Below are 22,096 nucleotides of genomic sequence, written 5' to 3'. Positions count from 1 at the left end.
AGATATCTGTACCACCATATTCATTGCAGCCTTTATTCACAATAGCCAAGGTATGGAAACAACCTAAGTGCCCACTGACAAATAAATGGATAAAGAAAACGTGATACACATGCGTGCGTGCGCGCACACACACACACAGAGGAGTATTACTGGTTTTTTAATATTCATTCATTTTAAAATATTTATTCATTATTTTGCTGCACTTAGTTGTGGCACGCAGGCTCCTTAGGTGTGGCATGTGAACTCTTAGGTGCGGCATGCACGTGGGATCTAGTTCCCTGACCAGGGATCAAACCCGGGCCCCCCTGCATTGGGAGCTTGGAGTCTTATCCACTGCACCACCAGGGAAGTCCCTATCGTCTTAAAAAGACGGAAATCCTGCCATCTGTGACAACATGGATGAATCTGGAGGGCATCATGCTAAGTGAAATAAGCCAGACAGAAGAAGAAAAGTGCTGTATGGTATATTCTTCTGTCAACTTCCCACTGAAAGTTCTTTCTTCTAGGTTGTAACAGTAAACTGGTCACCATTGCTCCATTCCCACATAGACTTCCCCTCACCACTGGAATTTTAGGCATAAATCTGATGGTCTCACTCACCACCTTGCTTAAATGCTTTCATTAGTTACCCATTGCCTAAATAGGAAAGCTCAAATGTTTTTGTGTGGCTATCCTCATTTTTCTTTCCCTTCCCCAAAATTCCTTCTCCCCCAAATGTGGAAATTCCGTAATTGATCTTTTCTTGGCTGTTGATCTTGGGCCGGGCACCTGACTCTAGCCAGGCCCCCCTAGACATTTTGACTTGGGACTGACACTCAAGTCAATTTCTCTTTGGATGCCTGCAGCATGCAAAAGCTCAGAAGCGGTCACTGGCCATGTTTTCTGCCAAGTGAACCAGAAGAGTGGAGAAATCCAATTATAAGAGAGAGAGAGAGAGAGAATGAAGGTGGGCAGCAAAGCTGAGCCCAGAGGTAGGAGACCGAGTCCTCGATCCCAGCTCTTCTTTGGGTCTAGTTGCATCCTTGTCCTGGAGTCTAACGCCAGACAAGTCAGACTCCTGACAGTAAATCCCCCCTTGTAGACGGATGTGACCTGAGTTCCTGATACCTGCACCTAAGTCAGTCCTAATTCCACCGCACATGGCGACTTGGCGGTCCAGTCACAACCCGCCTTGCTGGCTTCATGACCCGGTGTTCTGACCACCCCTTCATCTCACTGCACACTCCCTCCTCCGCATCGAAGCCACACGATCACGCCGGTCTCTGCGCTCACCGTCCTTTGTATTTGCATCTTTAGTTACGTTTACCACAGTACACTGTAGAATTCCTATTTGTTTATATATCACGTTGTAAGTTCTTCAAGGACAGTCTTGTTCATCTACGTAGCTCACTGCCTAACACAAATGTTTGATAAATCAGGTTATTCCAACAAATGAAGTGAATTAGTATTTGCCACACAGGCTCTAGCAAGTTTGCCCCCCAAAAGATGTGACCAACCTATTCTTATTATTTAAAAAGCAGTCTTTCATGAATAACGTAATTTTGTGTTTGAACAGAAGAGTAACATGTATGAAATAAACTGACCAGGGAAAGGGCACGAACTTCAGAGTCCCTAACCCCAGTCCAGTGCAGGGGACATGCGTTCAAGCCCTGGTCCGGGAAGATCCCACATGCCACGGAGCAACTAAGCCCGTGTGCCACAACTACTGAGCCTGCGCTCTACAGCCCGCGAGCCACAACTACTGAGCCTGTGTGCTGCAACTACTGAAGCCTACGAGCCTAGAGCCCGTGCCCCGCAAACAAGAGAAGCCACTCCAATGAGAAGCCTGCGTATCGCAATGAAGAGCAGCCCCCACTCGCCGCAACTAGAGAAAGCCCACACACAGCAACAAAGACCCAATGCAGCCAAAAAAAAAGTCTCTAAAAACAAAACATTCTCCTAAAGAGCCTAACTAAATCAGAAATCTGAATGCAGAAATTGTAATCTTATACCTGTCACCTACTCCCTTCTCCTTTCTCACTTTTTAGTTATTCATTCTGCTAAATTCTTCTACCTTTAAATATACAGACGCCAACCACTCTTGTGATATGTGCCATTTGCACTGAAGTGTTTGTTCTTAAACAAATTGGATTACTCAGCCTTACAAATAAAAAAGCTACCCTATCAGCTAATTTTAATACTTAGGGTTTTTTCCTGAAAAGTTCTTTAATCTTGAATGTGTTTCCAAATGGGTTAGTTTTTGTGTGTTTGATTCTAATGTATTGCATACTACCTGGAAGCCAGAGGAAAAACAAGAGATTTTTTTTTTGTTTTATTTTATGCTCAACCTAGTAACCAAACAAAGAAAATAAACCACAATTTCTTTATACCAAAGCTGGTTTATTGAACTTCATGAGGGCAAAGTTACAGTGACGCTATTCCATAACAAAATTATTTAACTCTAGTTTAGATTTCATGAGGAAATGTATTAGCAATATACTGTCAATAAAGCACTGTCATTAATAGCTAACTTCATTAGAATCTGGATTAGTTTCCTTTGGTGTTCTCAAATTATGACTTTTCCAAAACATATCTGAGGTTTTCAACTAAAGGTCACAGTTAAAATAAATTCATACAGGAGTTACAAAATGTGTGATTTGTGCTTTAAAAATTAATAATTAGTTGTTTGATAGCCACCATTTTGTGATTTCTCAATAGTCTGTGAAGTGTTTTATAAATATTTTGGAAAATATCTAAAAGCTTTATCCCCATTCAACTGATAAGTATGTTCTTTTTAAAAGTAAACACATATGTAGAAAAAATTAAAACAATAAATCACTACAAATGGGATACAAATATTTTAAAATTAATAAATATTAAAGTGAAAAAATAAGTTCTTTTACAGAACTTTAAAGGATACTTACTACTAACTTCTTACAAAAAAGAAATAAAGTTAAATTACCTTTTTAAAAATATGAGTAATGGGCTTCCCTGGTGGTGCAGTGGTTGAGAATCTGCCTGCCAATGCAGGGGACACGGGTTCGAGCCCTGGTCTGGGAAGATCCCACATGCCGTGGTGCAACTAGGCCCGTGAGCCACAACTACTGAGCCTGCGCGTCTGGAGCCTGTGCTCCACAACAAGAGAGGCCGCGACAGTGAGAGGCCCGCGCACCGCGATGAAGAGAGGCCCCCGCTTGCTGCAACTAGAGAAAGCCCTCGCACAGAAACGAAGACCCAACACAGCCAAAAAATAAAAAAAATATATATATAAAAACATGAGTTAATAACAGCACTGAAAAAAAAATGTGCTTGGAAAGTCTGTAAACTTTCCTCCCCCACTTTAGAAAATGTTTTGATAAGCAATAAACAGATTCCCTTCTTTAAAAAACTGTTACACTCATGACAATTATAACAGCTGTCATTGTTTTACTATAAAAATAGTTGCAAATCAACACTAATTTAGACAAAGTCAAACCATTTTTAATTCTACCATGATAAGAAAAATGGATTAATCTTCTTAAAAGCAAACAAAGCCAATTTGTTTTTCCTTAAGCTCTAATGTTTAAAACAGAATAATTATTTCCTATAATTATTACTTTCCATTAGTACATTTAATAGAATTATCTTGTTTTCATAAGTAAATTATCCAGTCAGGACCACCATCACGATTAAACAAAAAATCCTAAATTAGATTACATCACATATTTAATTGGTTTCCCACATTCTGAAAATATTTTACATATAATCATCTTTTGGCTTAATTTCCTCTAAAATTATTAAGTTCAGCAATCTTTCAGAATTAGTAAATGTGCACACTTCAGATAAAGTTCATGGCTTACATTCCATTCATGTAATAGCTTCACATGCAAGCTTACTATTTCCTATGTGCAAAGTCTTAAATTCAAAATAAAAGTATTTAGGGTAAAAAAACTTTTTGAAATATTCTTTCTTTCTACCACCAAGGGATAGACTAGATATTTTTCAACATCTAATTTATTTTTTATACTGAGGAGGAGTAGTTTGTTGTGACCATAAAAATTTAAAGATTTAAACAACAGAAGTACTGTAATGTACTACTACAGAAATAAAATGTAGACTCATAGCAATTACAGGTATGCCCTCAGAGTTACAATCCAAATGGAAGATGATTTGCTTATTCAGCCTTTAGGCATTAAATTGATTGGGGGTTGGGGGAGAGCAAGAGATACTATGTCTGACACACAGCTCGACAAAAAGCCAGGAATAGGTCTTTTGTGGTAGCCAGGAACCATGTTTAGCTATTTTTCCACAAATTACACCTCCTCAAATCTTTCAATTAGTTTTTCACTGTTTAAAGGTATCAAAATAAAGTATAAAGCACCTTATTATCTGATTTACTTTTGCATATTGTGTAGAATTTAGTAAGAAAACAATTCAAATTACTCTTTTAGAAATAACAATGATTGTTTTTTTGTAGACCTGATTGATAGTGATTTGAAATATCAAGCATCTAGAACTGTTGAAAAGGTCATTCTTTATGGACTGAGAACCAGAAAACATTCTAGGCTCTCTCCTTCCACTGGAACTAAAGTCTTGGCTCTAAAATGTACCAATAATAATGCATTTAAGTACATTGATAATACAAAGAAAGAACTCTAGGGAGAGGCAAATACCAGTTTTTATCTTATTGAGAACACTTCCCATTCAATGCACATACGAGTAAGTATACTAAACCCTTAATATATTTTTTCAATCCCAGGAACACAGGATTAAACAATCACTGACTCTTAAAATCCCATCATACTCTCATTTGAAGCCTCCTCATTGGGCTCTCAATGGAAAGATGTTCTGATTCATCCTAACTCTGTTTCACTTCAACCCCTGAAAACTAACTTTTTCCTTGTGTTGCCGCAGTGACAAACTTGATGAAGTAGATACAAAATACAAAAATAAGCATGACAATGATAAACAGTAAAGTGTCAGGATGATCCATTATATTTGAGATTAAATTCTATGACTTATCACTGTCATACTTCAAAAGTATTCCTTTAGTCAAAATTAGATTGTACAATATAGACTGTGATTTAGCACCAGCACGTCACTGCAGGCTTTGGTTCAGGCTTCAGGGTAATTCCGTTATCAGGGGGTTGACTAAGCATTAACGGTTTATGGCTCTTCAGCTTATGAGCCAAGGTCATAAATATAGCTTCCACATGGTCATTATCATTCGGGTTTTTAGCAGAGGTTTCAAACAAAGGCATACTGTGCGTGTCAGCAAATTTCTGTGCCAAGTCCGTGGGTACCTGAATGGCACTCCTCAAGTCACATTTATTTCCAACAAGAATCCGTGGTATATCGTTGGCTAGCAAATGCTGTTTGCATTCTTCTATCCAAGACGGCAGGCTATGAAAACTCGCCATGTTGGTCATATCATACACGAAGACAACAGCATGTACGTTTCTGTAGTAGTGCTGGACCATGCTCTTTCTGAATCGTTCTTGTCCCGCTGTGTCCCATAACTGGATCTGAAAGTGGGGGGAAAAAAAGAGGAAAACTGAAAGTTTCATTCCAATTATACATGCAGAAAAATTTAACCACCTTTGCATGGTCTTTCCTACTTCTTCACTTGTACTACTTTGCTCCCTTCCATGATGCCTTTTCAGTGTTATTTAAGGGATCCAAATTTCATGATACTAGTCTAGTTACCTCATCATTAATGCAAGTGTCAGAACAAAGACTTCAATTTAGCACTTTAATTTCAGTAAATCAAGTTTGTTTAGAAAAATTATACCTCAAAAATTGATTTTAAAACGCTAAGAGAAACAGATACCAGGTTTTAACAAACATGTGAAGTGTCTAATTCCTGCAAATTTGGTTACAATATGCCCTTCCCTTCATTTCACTCATCTAATTTAAAATAGTAGACTTAGGATAGATGTGAAAAGTCATGAGATCTAGCCCCCAAATCAATATATATATATACATCCTATAAAATCCAGGCCCCTGGTAACCCGTAGGTTACTTTGAAAATTTTAAATGAATAGGAAATCACTTATCTATCCTAAATATCTCTACCAATAAAAATATTCCAATACCTCCTAATGGAAATATGGGGGAGTTGGGGAAAATGATATCTGAAACTAAATACAGGACTTCCCTGGTGGCGCAGTGGTTAAGAATCCGCCTGCCAATGCAGGGGACACGGGTTCCAGCCCTGGTCCGGGAAGATCCCACATGCTGCGGAGCAACTAAGCCCGTGTGCAACAACTACTGAGCCTGAACTCTAGAGCCCGGGAGCCACAACTACTGAAGCCCGCGTGCCTAGAGCCCGTGCTCTGCAACGAGAGAAGCCACCGCAATGAGAAGCCTGTGCACCGCAACGAAGAGTAGGCCCCGCTCGCCGCAACTAGAGAAAGCCCGTGTGGAGCAATGAAGACCCAACGCAGCCAAAAATAAATAAATAAGTAAACAAATTTATTAATAGATAAATAAATAAAGCTAAATACAAGTCATGTGTTATGATTCTCTTAAAACACTGAATTTATCCTGCCTTTGTTTGGTTCCTAAAAAAAGTTAAATGAGGAGGGTACTGGTCACAATGGAAAAGACTAGAGGCAGATTTGCTTAGATAGCCTAAACTGGTGATTTCTCCAAAGCAATACCGAAGGAGAGTGAAATTGAGGGGAGACTGTAGATGACACCCAGAGTAAGTAGGATGTAAGACAGGAAGCGCTGAGAACACGGCAGTATATGGTAAGTGCTCAATTAAGATGTAATGAATGAATAAATATATTTAAAAATGTGACTAGAGATGGAAATATTGATCACCACTCTCTTTCATGCTACCTTCGTTTTTAGCAGTTCTGATTTTTTTCATTTTTTTTTGGTGGTAGCTCTTTTTAGTCCAAATTTCTCCATCTTTGAAATATTCTCCCTTTCTTCCAAATTAACATAAATCTAACTTTGTTCCAGGTGGAAATATAAAATACTATACAGGCATATCCTGGAGATATTGCAGGTTTGGTTCCAGACCATTGCAATAAAGCAAATATCACAATAAATCGAGTCACACGAATTTTTTGGTTTCCCACTGCATATAAAAGTTATGTTTACACTATACTGTAGTTTATTAAGTGTGCAATGGTATTTATCTAAAAAAACAGAGTACATACCTTAATTTAAAAATAATTTATTGCTAAAGAATGCTCACCATCATCTGACAAGTCAGTGTTGCCATAAAACTTCACTTTGTAAAAAATGCACCATCTGCAAGTGTAGTAAAACAAGATATGCCCGTAGAAACTTGATTTCTCAGGCTCTCTTGGAACTATGGGGACCAGTGACACAGTTCTGTCTAATAATTTGTAAACAGTTTTTTCAGTGGGGGTTTCTAGAAAAATAAACTGATTTGTGATTTTTTTAAAAAAAGACAGAGCATTTGGCACGTGCCTTTTGCACTTCTCTCACCACACCCGCTCTGCCTGGAATGGAATATCATGCTGGGAGGCTCAGCAGCCATTTTATAAGCATGAAGAAGAAAGCCACACACAAGAATGACAGAGCAGAAGTCTAGCATAAATAGAATACTGCTGACAGCATACCATCATACAGACTGCTGCCCCTGGTCTCCTTATTACATGAGAAAAATAAAACCTTACACACAGTTAAATCACCATAGTTGAATTTCTCTTACATGTAGCTGAGTGCTATCCTAAAATTATTTGCTATGTACACTGTTTAAAACCTTTACCGCTTACAGTCACATTTACTCAGGAAAGTACAGGTTCTGCCTTGACGCACTCCTAGAGACCACTTCACACAGTACTTTGTTAAAAAATACCCACTTTGTGATGTAAGCAACACAGTTGACAGATGGGCCATAAAGACTCAGTATCATATAAATCAGAGGTAGAAGCAAACAGTTGTCAGCAAACTAAGAATTAATAACATCTAAGACTGTTTAAATCAACAAAAATTTATTAAATACCTACTGTGTACCCGTAGGTTACTTACACCACTAGGGCTTTGCTTCCTCAACAGTAAAAGTAAAATTTAGTTTCAGACCCTATAAAATAAGCATTCATAGACTAGCTACACTAACTATGCAAAGAACTAATAAGGTAAATTATAGTTTTTTTAAAATACAACTTTCCTTTTTAAGAAAATTACTTTTTTTTTTTAACCTCAATTAACATGTTAAGAATAAAAACACTCAGCATACAACTAAAACTCTTTCAAGCTATAGATGTCGGAATTTATTACAAAGCTACACTGTGTACTATCAGCATAAGATTAGAAATACAGATCAGTGGAACAGAACTTAGAGTCCAGAAATAAATCCATATTATCTATGGTCAACTGATTTTCTACAAGTGTACCAGGACAATTCAGTGAGGGAAACCACAGACATTTCAATAAATGGTGCTGGGACAATATGCAAAAAATGAAGTTGGACCCCCTACCTAACACCATATACAAAAATTTATTCAAAATGGATGAAAGATCTAAATTTAAGTTAAAACCATAAAAATCTTAGAAGAAAACATAGGGATAAATATTTGTGACCTTGGATTAGGCAATGGTTTCTTAGCTATGACACCTAAAGCAGAACCAACAAAAGAAAAAAACAGATAAACTGGACTTCATCAAAATTAAAAATGTTTGTGAAAAAAAAAAAATATTTGTGCTTCAAAGGACATTATCATGAAAGTGAAAAGACAACTCAAAGAATGGGAGAAAATATCTGTAAATAATACATGTGTTAGGGGTCTAGTATTCAAAATATTTAAGACCTCTTACAACTCAATAATAAAAAGACACATAACCCAATTAAAGAATCGGCAAGGGATGTGAATAGATGTTTCTCCAAAGAAAATATACAAATGTTCAATAAGTACATGAAAAGCTGCTCAACATCATTAGCCATCAAACAAATGCAAATCGATAACAAATGTCTGCAGAAATGTGGAAAAGTGGAACTCTCATACATCGCTGGTGGGGATGTAAGTGCAGCCACTGTAGAAAAGTTTGGCAGTTCCGCAAAAAGTTAAACAGAATTTTATTTAGCCATAAAAAGGAATGAAGGGACTTCCCTGGCGGTCCAGTTGTTGAGACTTAGCCTTCCAATGCAGGGGGTGCGGGTTTGATCCCTGGTTGGGGAGCTAAGATCCCACATGCCTCGTGGCCAAAAAACATAAAACAGAAGCAATATTGTAACAAATTCAATAAAGACCTTAAAAAAAAAAGGGAATGAAGTACTGACACATGCTACAACATGGATAAGCCTCCAAAATATGCTAAGTAGAAGAAACCAGACACAAAAGGTCACATTTCTGTGGTTCCACTTATATGAAATAACCAAAATAGACAAACCCATAAAGACAGAATATAGACTGGTAGTTGCCAGAGGCTGGGGAATGTGGAGAAACTTTAATGGGTGAGGGATCTTACTTGGAGTGATGGCAATATTTTGAACCTAGATAAAGGTGGTGGTTGTACAACATTACGAATGCACTGAATGGCTCACTTTAAAATAGTTACTTTGATGTTATTTGAATTTCACTTCAACAAATTAGGGGAAAAAAAAGAGAGAGAGAGAGACAGTTGCCATGTGACCCAGCAATTCCGCTCCTAGGTGTATATCCAAGAGAACCAAAAAGATATGTTCACAAAAAAACTTGTACACAAATGTTCATAGCAGCATTATTCATAATAGTTAAAAGGTGGAAACAACCCAAATATCCACCAACTTATGAATGGATAAATAAAATGTATGTCCATATAATGGAACATTATTCAGCCATAAAAAGGAATGAAGTACTGACACATGTTACAACATGGGTGAATCTTGAAAACATTATGCTGAGCGAAAGAAGCCAAGACACAAAAGGCCATACATTGTAAGAATCCATGTATATGATATGTCCACTATAAGGCAAGTCCCTAGAGACAGTAAGTAGATTAGTGGTTGCCAGGGTCTGAGGGAACGGGAGGAATGGGGAGTGATTGATCATGGGCGTAGGGTTTCTTTTTGGGGTGATGAAATGTTCTGGAGTTAGACAGTGATGATGTTACACAGGCTTGTGAATATACTAAAAACCACTGAATTGTATATTTTCAAAGCATAAATCTTAAATATCTCAGTTTTTTAGAATGAAAAAACAAAACCCACTTCAAACTGTTATCTTTAACATTCAGAAAGAGATTTAGGGAATAATTTGCATGACCTACATAAAAGCTGTCCAGAGAAACTGGAACTGATCTTTTCCCTTTTAGTAACATTCTTGCAGCTCAGGTATTCAAAAATCATTTCATTGATGGATACAAATGAATCTATATACAAAACAGGAATAGAGTCACAGATGACAGATGTATTATAGAAAACAAACTTTGGTTACTAAGGAGGGAAGCGGGGGGGCGGGGGGGAGGGGTAAACTGGGAGATTTGGACTGAAACAGACACACTACTATATATAAAAAGATAACTAATAAGAACCTACTGTATAGCACAGGGAACTCTACTCAATGCTCTGGAATGACCTATATGGGAATAGAATCTAAAAAAGAGTGGATACCTGTATAATAGATTCACTTTGCTGTACAGCAGAAACTAACACAACATTGTAAATCAACCATACGCCAATAAAAATTAATTTAAAAAATCATTTCATCAATGAAGAATGATTTATAATGTTTTAAGCAGAGTATATTTTTAAGTTAAAAAAATAATAAAAAGCACACAAAAAGGAAATATACCAAAACATTAACAATGGTTGTCTTTAAGGCAATTTCCCCCTTTATTTCTACTTTATTCTGTTTTCCACAACAAACATACATTTGTTCTAGTTGTTTTAACAAACTAAAGTTTAAAAAACAAAAATTATGCAGAATTTAGACCTGCCTCAAAGAACTGTAGAAGTCCTCAAAAAATGTAAGTGGTGATGATTAGGATGTTTATCCCTAAGAAAACCACTTGCTTGTTTTAGGCTAGGATTGACTCAACAATACCCCTCTTCCCATCAGCCCTGCTCAAAACATTCTAATCATATCAAAACTTCCAGGAAACAAGAAGTCGTAAATAATAACTCTGCACACTTTATTGGAGAACCGTAAAAGTAAATACTATGTTAAGTGAGGCACTTACAAAGAAGTACAGCTGTCTCTCAGTATCCATGGGGGATTGGTTCCTGGACCCCACAAAATACCAAAATCCACGGATGCTCAAGTCCTTTATATAAAATGGCATAGTGCTGGCATTTAACCTACACACATCCATATACTCTAAGTCATCTCTAAATTACTTATAATACCTAATGCAAAATAAATGCTATGTAAATACTTGCCAGCAGTGGGCAAATTCAAGGTTTGCTTTTTGGAACTTTCTGGAATTTTTTTTCCCCAAATATTTCCCCATGGATATGAAGGGCCGAGTGTATCTAAAAGGAAGCTTCAAAATTTCACTCACCGAATTGCTACAACCAGTGAAGGCATAGGACACAGACACAGTGTTATGCTGCCTGCTGCCTTTCAGGTCTGCACAGGACACTGAGGTGAGGGCCAGCGGGCTGTGGAAGGAGCAGTGAGAGACCCGGCAAAGAAAGGACAGGACAACTAATAAAAACTGTCAGCCACAGAAGGCCAGAGGAAACTTCGACTGAAAGAGAGAGACACATATAGATACGCAGCAGGGAACAAACCTCACGATAACCTAGAAAAATCTTGAGCTTTAGCTATGAGTGGAGTGGTTCACAATGCTTTAAAAAAAAAGAGAAAACGACGCTCTGGAACCTAAGGAAGTGACATGCTTTTGTCCCGGGAAATGTTAAGTTAGGAAGTATTTTCAAAGCAATTTTTCCCAATTTAATACTTAATATCTTAAGAAAGAAAACGGCTCATAGGTGCTTTTACAAGATATTACTCCCATTTTAAACATTATAAAGATAACATAAAATATACGTTAATAATATTTCATGAATCTCTACTTTAAATTCCAATATCAAGTTCCAACAAAAATGACAACCTAATTGCTAAATACTAAGGGCAGATTCTTTTTTTTTTTTTTAATGTCTATTCAATGCTTTGCCCAGTTTTAATTATTTGTCTTTTTATTATTGATAAAGTGTGTGTGTGCACGCATGTGCGTACACATATAGATTCTGGACACTAGACCCTTGTCAGGTATATGATTTGTAAATATTTGCTCCCGTTCTGTAGGTTGTCCTCTTATTTTCTTTCTCTCTTTTTTTTTAAAATAAATTTATTTATTTATTTTTGGCTGCGTTGGGTCTTCTTTGCTGCACGCAGGCTTTCTCTAGTTGCGGCGAGCGGGGGCTACTCTTCGTTGCAGCGCACAGGCTTCTCACTGCGGTGGCTTCTCTTGTTGCGGAGCACGGGCTCTAGGCGTGCGGGCTTCAGTAGTTGTGGCACGCAGTCTCAGTAGTTGTGGCTCGTGGGCTTAGCTGCTCCGCGGCATGTGGGATCTTCCCAGACCAGGGCTCGAACCCGTGTCCCCTGCATTGGCAGGCGGATTCTTAACCACTGCGCCACCAGGGAAGTCCCAAAGAGCAGATTCTTACTGTTCATGAAAGCTCTTTTTAGTAGTTTTATGACCAAAATGAGAAATGACCTGGCTAAATTGATTTAATGCTTTTTTTGCTTGACTGAAAAGGATAAAGGTATTAGCCCAGATGACCTTTCTTTGTTTGATCAGCTATCAAATTTCCTCTTTCCCTGTTCTTTCAAAGAACACGTTTTTATTATTTTTGCTTCTAAGCAGCCTATATAAAAGATCATCTGGTAATTACACAAAAGCTTCTATTAACAACTTGATGATGTAAATCAACATCATAAGGACTATAAGTAACATTTCAAGAGAACTCTTTTTGCTTTGGGTATACAGAGTAGAAATATGTACATCTGATGTATAGATCCAAATGGCAAATTTTAAAATTTATTTTAAATTTTAGGGGTTTTTAGCTTCCCTAACAAGGAGGAGTAACAAATTTTGTGTGACTATTTGAAAGGAATACTTCAAAGGAAGAATTTAATTATAGCCTAATGAAAGGGATAGGAAGAGAGTAAGCAGGGAGAGAAAGGAAGCAAGAGCTGGGAGCCCTGGGTTGTAAATTCCAGCACTGCCACCTCCACCTCACCACCACAATTTAGGGATGGGCATGTGTCACAATCCCCAATCAGAACCACGGAGTCTCCATTTCAGGACTGGTGTTGGAACTGGCAGAAAGAGAACTTTACTTCTGGGTTTCCAGTTATGTGAAACAAAAAATTTTCATTTTGCTTTGCTACTTTGAGTACAGAGTCCCAACACAGACTCTAAAGCACAAGATCTTGATTACTGATTAAAGATTCCTGGAAAGTAAATAATTCTATCACATCTCACCACCTGAGTACACACACCAATGTTACCACCTGCAAAGATGAGGTACAAGAATCACAGGCTTCTGAAATCAGGCTGGAAGAAGAATGGGACTCTGGCCTGGTTCCAGGGGTCCTTCAGATATAGAATGGCTTGGGTCTGTGAAAATGTGTATTGCTTGTACCATACAGGCCTCACCAAACCACTGCAATACAGAATCTCTGTCAGACTAGACCCAAATATCCCAAAGTTTTCTGAGCTAAGGAGTCACAAATTAAGATTCTCTTTAGGGTACCCTAACTGTTAATACTCTCATTCTCTGAATTCCAATGCAAATCAAATCAAGAGGACCAATTTGGTATCTCCCTACCCACCATCACCACATTTTAAGATGAATTATCATTTTAATTCTAGTAAGGTAAGGTATGAGATGATGTCTTATAAAATATGCTTTGACTTATAAACATTAGATGACTTTTAATAAAGATCAAGATACAACAATGGAGAAGGGTAAATAATCTGATTTATATTTGGCTTCAGCATTCATTGCATATCATCTTCATCATGCCATGAAACAAAGCTCTCCTCCACTCCCTATGCATTTAACTAAACTGGGCATTTTGTTCTCATCCATCTATGCTCCCCGGCTTCAACTTCATATTCATGATTATCTCCTCCAATTCCACACTTCTAGCTGCGAATCTGACATTTCCATTTGAGCACACCACCATCTCAACAAAGAAATGACTATGACAAAACTTTTTACGGAGCCTTCAACGGAAACTTCAATCTTCCATGTTGTACTTCTCACCTCTACTAAAGGCATACCTACCTCCAGCCAACCAGACCCACACCCTCAGCCATCTGAGTCCTCTTCCTTCTCATCACCAAAAGCCAGTCCCTGAAGCCTTTTGGCTTTATCATCAAAATGCCTCTCTTACCGCCTCTTTCTTTCATTAGCTTCCCTTATCACGCCGATTTGGATTTCCAGAGCAGCCTACCAATTGATCTGCTGCCACCAAGTAGGCAGCACTTATCCGAATGCTGCATAGTTTAGAAACTGAGCCAGACACTGGAAGATGTCTATGGGGTTATCAGACACGTGCCCTGTCCTGAACAAGACTGAGTAAGACCTAATAAAAGAGGTGGATGCATATATAGCACAATGAGGAAAGAGAGAGAGTTTAAAGGCGCAGGTAAGGTGCTAAAGGAAGCTGACAGAAGGAAGAAATAGAATTGAGAATAAGAGGCAGGGAGATTCCTAATACAGACACGCTGAGTTGAATAAGGAAGAATTACATGTGGTGAAATATGGGAAGGGGGGATATTCCAGGCAAACAGTGGGAAATGTAAGAGGAAAACATAGGAGTCAGGAAATAATTGGCTGGACTATAGGGTACTTGAAGGAAACTAATGGGGAAAAAAAGTTAAGTTAGAAAAGCAGTCTGGAGCTAGAGAAGGAAGGCCTTATGTTAATTTAAAAAGTTGGAACTTTACAAAATAATGGAGAACTACTCAGAGCATCTGAGGCAGGGGAGATTACTCTCCCCAAAGCGCTACACTCATCTGGCATTTTGGCAACAATGTACAAAACAGATTAATTGAGGACTGGGGTTGGGTGGAGTTGAGCTGCTGCAATAGAGCAGAGCGTAGAAAAGATGAACTAGGATTCCGAAGGAAGGGTGAATGAGAGAAATCATCCAGGTAGAAAACTAAGTGGATTTAGGGAGCAAAGGAGAGAGGCGAGGCCTCCGGGATGAGGAGGTAACATCAGGACCACCTAGGTCACGTCGAGGAGAAACCGGAGAGGCAGATTTGACAGGGACGATGAACTCACGTCGGAATTTTGAGGGGAGGGAGGGATTATCCAAATAGCCATGTCTACAAAACAATAGGAAATGCAGAATGACAGATGAGGAGAGAGGTCTGGGCCAAACAAAGATTTGGAAGTTATCCTCATAGACGTGACAGGCGAAGTCAAGAGACTTCTAAAGGAGAGGATGTAGATAGAAAAACAGGTCACGGGGCAGATTGAGTCTCTCTCAGGATTCCTCCTCAATCGCTGCCACATTTATCTTCCTAGAACACTTGGACTTTTTGCCACGCGTACAAAATCAAGCTACACCCTAGCTGTTTTCCAAACTCTTCAGAAACGTTGCTACCAAAACCTTCGCAGTCTTCTCACTTGCCACTTTCCCGCGGGAACCTTTCATCCTGCTGGAGCATCCTGCTGACGTTCCCCATCAAAACCTCCCTCCAAGTGAGAACAATCCCTCCACCGACATCCAAGCCAATAACTTGGCCCTCACCTACTGCCTGGTTTTGCTAGTCATCTTTTTAGGTATATAAATCTTACCCCTATCTAGGACAGCAAATCACCTACGGAGTACATCAGGGTCAGCAAACTTTTTCTGTGTTATGTTAGGCTTTGCAGGCCTAACAGTCTCTGTCACAACCACTGCTCAACTCTGCCATTGTTGTGCAAAAGCAAGCACAATATGTAAACAAATGAGCCTAGCTGTGTTTCAATACAACTTTATTTAGGGACACTGAAATTTAAATTTCATAAAATTTTCACTTGTCATGAAATCTTATTCCTTCGATTTTTTTTTCCTACAACCATTTAAAAACGTAAAAATCGGGACTTCCCTGGTGGTCCAGTGGCTAAGACTCCGTGCTCCCAAGGCAGGGGGCCTGGGTTCGATCCCTGGTCAGGGAACTAGATCCCGAATGCCGCAACTAAGAGTTCTCAGGACACAACTAAAAGCTCCTCCCGCATGCCGCAACTAGAAGATCCCGCGTGCTGCAACTAAGACCTGACGCAGCCAAATAAATAAATTTTTTTTTTTAAATGTAAAAATCATTCTTAGCTTGCAGGCCATATAAAAACAGGCAGTGGTGCATAGATGGTTACTGGACTTATTGTGGTGATCATTTCATAATGTATGCAAATATCAAATCACTATGTAGTACACCTGAAACTAACATAATATTGTACGTCAACCATATTTCAACTTAAAAAAACTAACAGGAAAACAAATTAAAGAAACAGGCAGCAGACTGTATTTAGCCCTGAAGCATGGTTTGCTGATTCCTGCACTGAATCATAATTCTTTGTGCCAAACAAAATGTCTTCTTTCCAGCAATTACTCATTAAATGTTTGATTGACCAATGGGGCAAGAAGTCCTGGTTGTTTTCCTTTAGTTAATATTAACATGGGAAAATTTCATATCACTACAAATAATAAGTAAGCTATCTCAAAGTTCAAATAGGAACTGATGATCCCTAGTTGAGAAAGAGATTAAATCCAACACTAGGCTTTAATGATTCTGCTGGTGTCTGCCATTGTCACACGCTGATACGAAAGTAATACGGCTATGAGGAGGACACACATAGAAGGAAGGAGCATGAGGATTAGAGTCGCAATTTAAAAAGCAAATGTATGGGCTTCCCTGGTGGCACAGTGGTTGAGAATATGCCTGCCAATGCAGGGGACGCGGGTTCGAGCCCTGGTCTGGGAGGATCCCACATGCCGCGGAGCAACTGGGCCCATGAACCACAACTACTGAGCCTGCGTGTCCGGAGCCTGTGCTCCGCAACAAGAGAGGCCGCGATAGTGAGAGGCCCGCGCACCGCGATGAAGAGTGGCCCCCACTTGCCACAACTAGAGAGAAAGCCCTCACACAGAAACGAAGACCCAACACAGCCATAAAATAAAAATAAATAAATAAGCAAATATGGTTAAGAAAAACCCAAAAAATCAAATGTATTTTTATTTAAGGAATTAATTCTATAATTTTATTTAACTTCCAAAATTCTACAAACAAGATTTTACTCTTTCAATTATACATATATAGTACTTAGGACAGACTAACAAATATAGATTTAATTACATTTCGTGAAACATTTTAAGTGATTCTGAAATAGCACTGCTGTAAGACATGCTCTCTGAAAAATTTCCAGGCCACAAAACATTTAACACAATATCTCACTTTTATCAAATAAAAATAATGTCTAGAATGTCATTTTATTAGTAAAGTAACATAGAGCTTCCCAGCTTTCACTTTAAGATGAAAAATTAGAAGAAATGTCATTTCAGGTTAAGCTTATAATTTTCCAAAGAAATAATATGAACATTTCAGCAGCACTTAAGATATATTATAGGTTAACAAAAAAAAGAAGTAGCAGCAACACATGGAATGAAGCTCTTCTATATCACTTCAGGGTTTGTTTTTTTCTTTTTTAAGACACCAAAAAAAACCTTGAAAAAATTTTCCAAAATAGCCATGTCTTTTTCTACTGCAGAAATCTCTGAACATTTCTGTAATCTTTTCAACCTCAATAAAAATCTCTCTCAAGTCTTACAGTTGGAGATACAAGTCAATGGATAAGGCCTTAGGAAGAATAAAAAGAGGGAGTTCCCTGGCAGTCCAGTGGTTAGGAAGGACTCGGTGCTTTCACTGCTGTGGCCCGGGTTCAATCCCTGGTCAGGGAACCCCGTAAGCTGTGCGACTCAGCAAAAAAAAAAAAAAAAAAGAGGGCTTCCCTGGTGGCGCAGTGGTTAAGAATCCGCCTGCCAGTGCAGGGGGCACGGGTTCGAGCCCTGGTCCGGGAAGATCCCACATGCCGAGGAGCAACTAAGCTCCTGCGCCACAAGTACTGAGCCTGTGTTCTAGAGCCCGTGAGCTACAGCTGCTGAGCCCATGTGCCACAACTACTGAAATCCGTGCACCTAGAGTCTGTGTTCCACAACAAGAGAAGCCACCACAATTAGAAGCCTGCATACCACAACGAAGAGTAGCCCCCGCTCGCCGCAACTAGAGAAAGCCTGCACACAGCAACGAAGACCCAACACAGCCAAAAATAAATAAATAAATAAATAAATAAAAAAGAAAGAAAGAAAGAAACTCAGTGTCCCTATCAACTAGGATATCAACTAAGGGACCCTATCAACGTATCAGGTTGAGCTGAAGCTCAGGAAGAAAAATCCCAGAGAAAAATGTTCTCTCCTTGCTCCTCTCAACCAGAGGGATCAACTCTGTGCTCCCAGCTTCATCACATCTCTGGTTCTGCTTTACTTATCACTGCCACCACTAATCCCAGTAGCTAAGCCTTCGATGCGACGCACTGGACATATTTTATATACTTTTAATATGCTGTAAGTATCTCTTAAATTTGCACCTGATTCACCTGTGATCTTAGAGTATAAATGGCAACCCGGAGGCAGGTAAAGGGCCACTGAACCCCAACTCCTCCCCTGTCTCCATCCCCTCTATTCTGTTATTATCCTGCTTCCATGTGAGGGGAATTTCTCTTCCCTTCAGCTGTGTGCCTATGCCCTACTCCATCTCTGTTTCGCTCTCGGGTTGTGCAGCTGCAGAACTGATGGTGCCAAAGAGAAAAAGTGATGTTAAACCACCAGGGAAGAAGAATCTTCTTAAGATTACCAACTATGGAGCCAGGTGCCTGATGTATGTTCTCGTCTCTCCCTCATATTAGCCTGATGTGGTGCTAGTGTCCCAATTTTTCAGATGAGAAAATAGTCTCCGAAAGATTAAGGAAACTGCCTAACGACTAGAGTAACCAACCACCCCCGTCTGCCTGAGACTGAGGGGGTTCCTGGGAACGTGGGACTTCAGTTTTAAAACTGGGACAGTTTTGGGCAAAGCTGATCACTCTACTAAGGACACACAGCCCTTCCATAGGTTCAGATTTGAGCCAGGTCAGTTGGGCGCCAAAGCCCCCGCACTTTTTCTCAGAACTCCTTCTTCTCCCAAACAAAGTCCCTCTCAAACCTCAGAAAGAAGTCCCACTACTCTCCTCCCCCAAAAGGTTCCTGGGCCTAACTTAGTTCTGATGGAAAAGAGCCTCTTGGGCTTCCCTGGTGGCGCAGTGGTTGAGAATCTGCCTGCCAATGCAGGGGACACGGGTTCGAGCCCTGGTCAGGGAGGATCCCACATGCCGCGGAGCGACTGGGCCCGTGAGCCACAATTACTGAGCCTGCGCATCTGGAGCCTGTGCTCCGCAACAAGAGAGGCCGCGATAGTGAGAGGCCCGCGCACCGCGATGAAGAGTGGCCCCCACTTGCCGCAACTAGAGAAAGCCCTCGCACAGAAACGAAGACCCAACACAGCCATAAATAAATAAATAAATAAATTTTTTTTTAAAAGAAAAGAGCCTCTTATTCTACCTTTTTCTTTGCAATGTATACAAATCTTTCTTAACTCACTAATACGGTGCACCCAAAGGACCACCACTCACAGCTTGAATGGGACAATGAAAAATTAAAGTGAAGATTAAAAGGCAAAAGGGCCTACAGAAGACTGATGCCTTTTCAACCCTATTTCTCCTTTACTATCATTAGCAGTAAAACCCCTTTGGGGGTGGGAAGGTGAAGCAGTGGTTAGGCAACTAAAAAATAAATTGTTTGTGCCTCAAGGATGTGAGGGTGGGAATGAAGAGAGCCTATTTTTTCCCCATGGGGGGCTGAGATAAAGATGAACATCCTAATTTAAAGTGAAAAAATAAATGCAGTGTAAGGAAGGCAGAGCAGTTCCTCGGGTCCACGTGTTTTAAGGGATGGTATCAGCAGGTAGCTGAGGGGTTAGTGGTGGCTCAGACTCAAGAAGTGTGTCTAAGGATTACATCATCAGGAGGCCTCGGTCCTGTCACTGATCCTTACTCTCCAACGTCCCCATTGCAACCCCTCAGAACCCCAGGCTCGGCCTTGGGCTTACTACCTTCTCCACTGTTACTGTGTCTCCAGTCTCGGGAACCACCAGTAAGGCTTAAAGAAGACTTGAAAGCGGGTAGCACCGAGAATGTGCTCTGGCAACCCAAGTAGGAACCAAGTACAAATTACAGAATGTTTCTACAGGAAATCAGATTCTTCTCAACAACTCAATGTCATACCAAAACTACTGTAACAAAACTGTATGCAAAAGAAGATCTAAGTACTTCCTCAAAGGCAAAGGGGCTTTACTTCCACAGTACCTAGGGCAGTGCTAAAATGAATGTTTAACAAATAGTATTTCCTAAATGAAATTCCCATGCTTGAGAAATTTCGCTGTTTTTCCTTCGGTCTTACTTCACTAACTCCCAGCACGTGAGACACAGCCCGTGAGTCAGTGGATACCCCCTACACCCTGGCTACTCAATGTGTGGTCCACAGACTAGCTGCATCTGCATCACCTGAGACCTGACCGAATTAGAATTTGTACTTACTTAAAAAAAAAAAATCCCCAGGCAAATCTCATGCATAGCAAAGTTGGAGAAGCACTGCCTTAGAAGTTTGCTATATACAAATCCTTCCAATCCCCAACTCCCATCTCCACACCAGCGTTTGAAAAGATGGAGCGCACGCCCCGCACCGGGCCAGCAATTAACCCACGGAGCGGTTGGGACTCTTGTCATCCCCGGGACAACCTTCCTCCTTGACAGTCTGCCATCCGCTCACCTTGATACGCTCCCCATCAATCTCCACCGCTCGTTCTCGGAAATCCACCCCGATAGTAGCCTCGGTGCGGTCGGGGAAGCGGCCGGCGCAGAAGCGGTAGGTCAGGCACGTCTTGCCCACATTGGAGTCGCCAATCACGATGATCTTGAAGATGCGGGAGCGAGCCGGGGGCAGAAACCCTGAGGCCCCTGACATCGCACCGCTGGACGAGAAGCTCGCCTCGAGCGACGACTCCATCTCCGAAGCCATTCTCCTGCCCCGCCCCAAACCGAGGCGGAGGAAAAGAGACGCAGAGAGGCTGGGCGATTACGCCACCGCCGGCGAGCTCGCCCAGTCCGCGGGCTCCGTCGCTCAACGTCGCGGGAGCCACCGCCCTCCGGGCCGCCAGCGCGCGTGCGCACCTTCCGGCCCCACCCCCGCCCCGCGCAGGTGTGGCGTCCCCCCAGACCAGCCTCGCCGACCCTGCCGCCCGGCCCGCGGCTCCACCCCGGCGTCACTCGGGCCTGCGCCGTCTACCTGGGAAGGGACGGGGCCTGTCGGGGGCTTGACGGTGGCGCGGAAGCCCAGCTGCCGAGAGGCCGAGCAGAGCGCCCCAGGCCCGGCACCCCGGCTGGCCCGGCCCCGCCACGTCCGAGGCTCCCGCCCCCCGGAGGAAGCCGCGCGAGCACTCGGGGGGCGGGGAGACAAAGACTGCTGAAGGGAAGGAGGTGCCACCAGGCACTCTCTCGCGAGAGGGCCGAAGAGCCGTTTCGGCGGGGGCGTGTGCCTGCTGAGGACGTGTAAGGTCTCCGGAAGCTTCGGGCGTCACGTTCGGCGCTCTCACCGACGTATCGGTGGGGCTCCCCCGGACCTGGAGGTGGAGGCGGGTTCCCTTGGCTTGCAGCTGGGGGCCGGCTGCTCTGCCTGCCTCCTCCGGGCTCTCGGGACCGCGGGCGTTGGGACAGTGACAGGGGCCGGGGAGGTGGAGGGCTGGGGGGTGCGAGGCTCCGCCGGAGGCCCGCCGGGCGCGGGAAGCCGTTAGAAGCGAGCGCCGGGCCGCGCGGAGCTTGAGTCTTGGTAGGAGCACGGCTGTCAGTGAGCAGGCGGGAGTTGCAGGCCGTCCGCCGCCTCCGCGCGGAGGCTTTCGTTAGGCGCGGGGCACCGGCCCAAGAGGTAGAGCAGGTGGACCCTTTGGCGGCGTTGAACCCGGGAGCTGGTACTAGACGGTCTCTCTGGTGAGAGTAAAACCCACTGTGCCCTAGTTGTGTCTTCGTGCCTGGGTGACGGTAGCGGAGCCATTAAATATTACCGAGCGCACACAGAAGTTCTCT

The 22,096-nt window shown here is 41.5% G+C and overlaps 1 protein-coding gene across 1 annotated transcript; it reads right to left on the bottom strand.

The window, feature by feature from the left end:
- Window positions 1-2,358: 2,358 nt before the first annotated feature.
- Window positions 2,359-21,194, bottom strand: RAB33B (RAB33B, member RAS oncogene family). Its single transcript, XM_036852927.1, has 2 exons — window positions 20,787-21,194; window positions 2,359-5,483 (listed from the first exon to the last, which is right to left on the bottom strand). Exons 1-2 carry the CDS (start codon window positions 21,033-21,035, stop codon window positions 5,043-5,045), a joined length of 690 nt encoding a protein of 229 aa, XP_036708822.1. The 5' UTR covers window positions 21,036-21,194; the 3' UTR covers window positions 2,359-5,042.
- Window positions 21,195-22,096: the final 902 nt, after the last annotated feature.

This window comes from Balaenoptera musculus, chromosome 5, assembly GCF_009873245.2.
Source record: "Balaenoptera musculus isolate JJ_BM4_2016_0621 chromosome 5, mBalMus1.pri.v3, whole genome shotgun sequence".
NCBI lineage: Eukaryota > Metazoa > Chordata > Mammalia > Artiodactyla > Balaenopteridae > Balaenoptera > Balaenoptera musculus.
The sequence above is the reverse complement of the archived record's forward strand: the minus strand, read 5'-3'. Positions and strand labels throughout refer to the sequence as shown.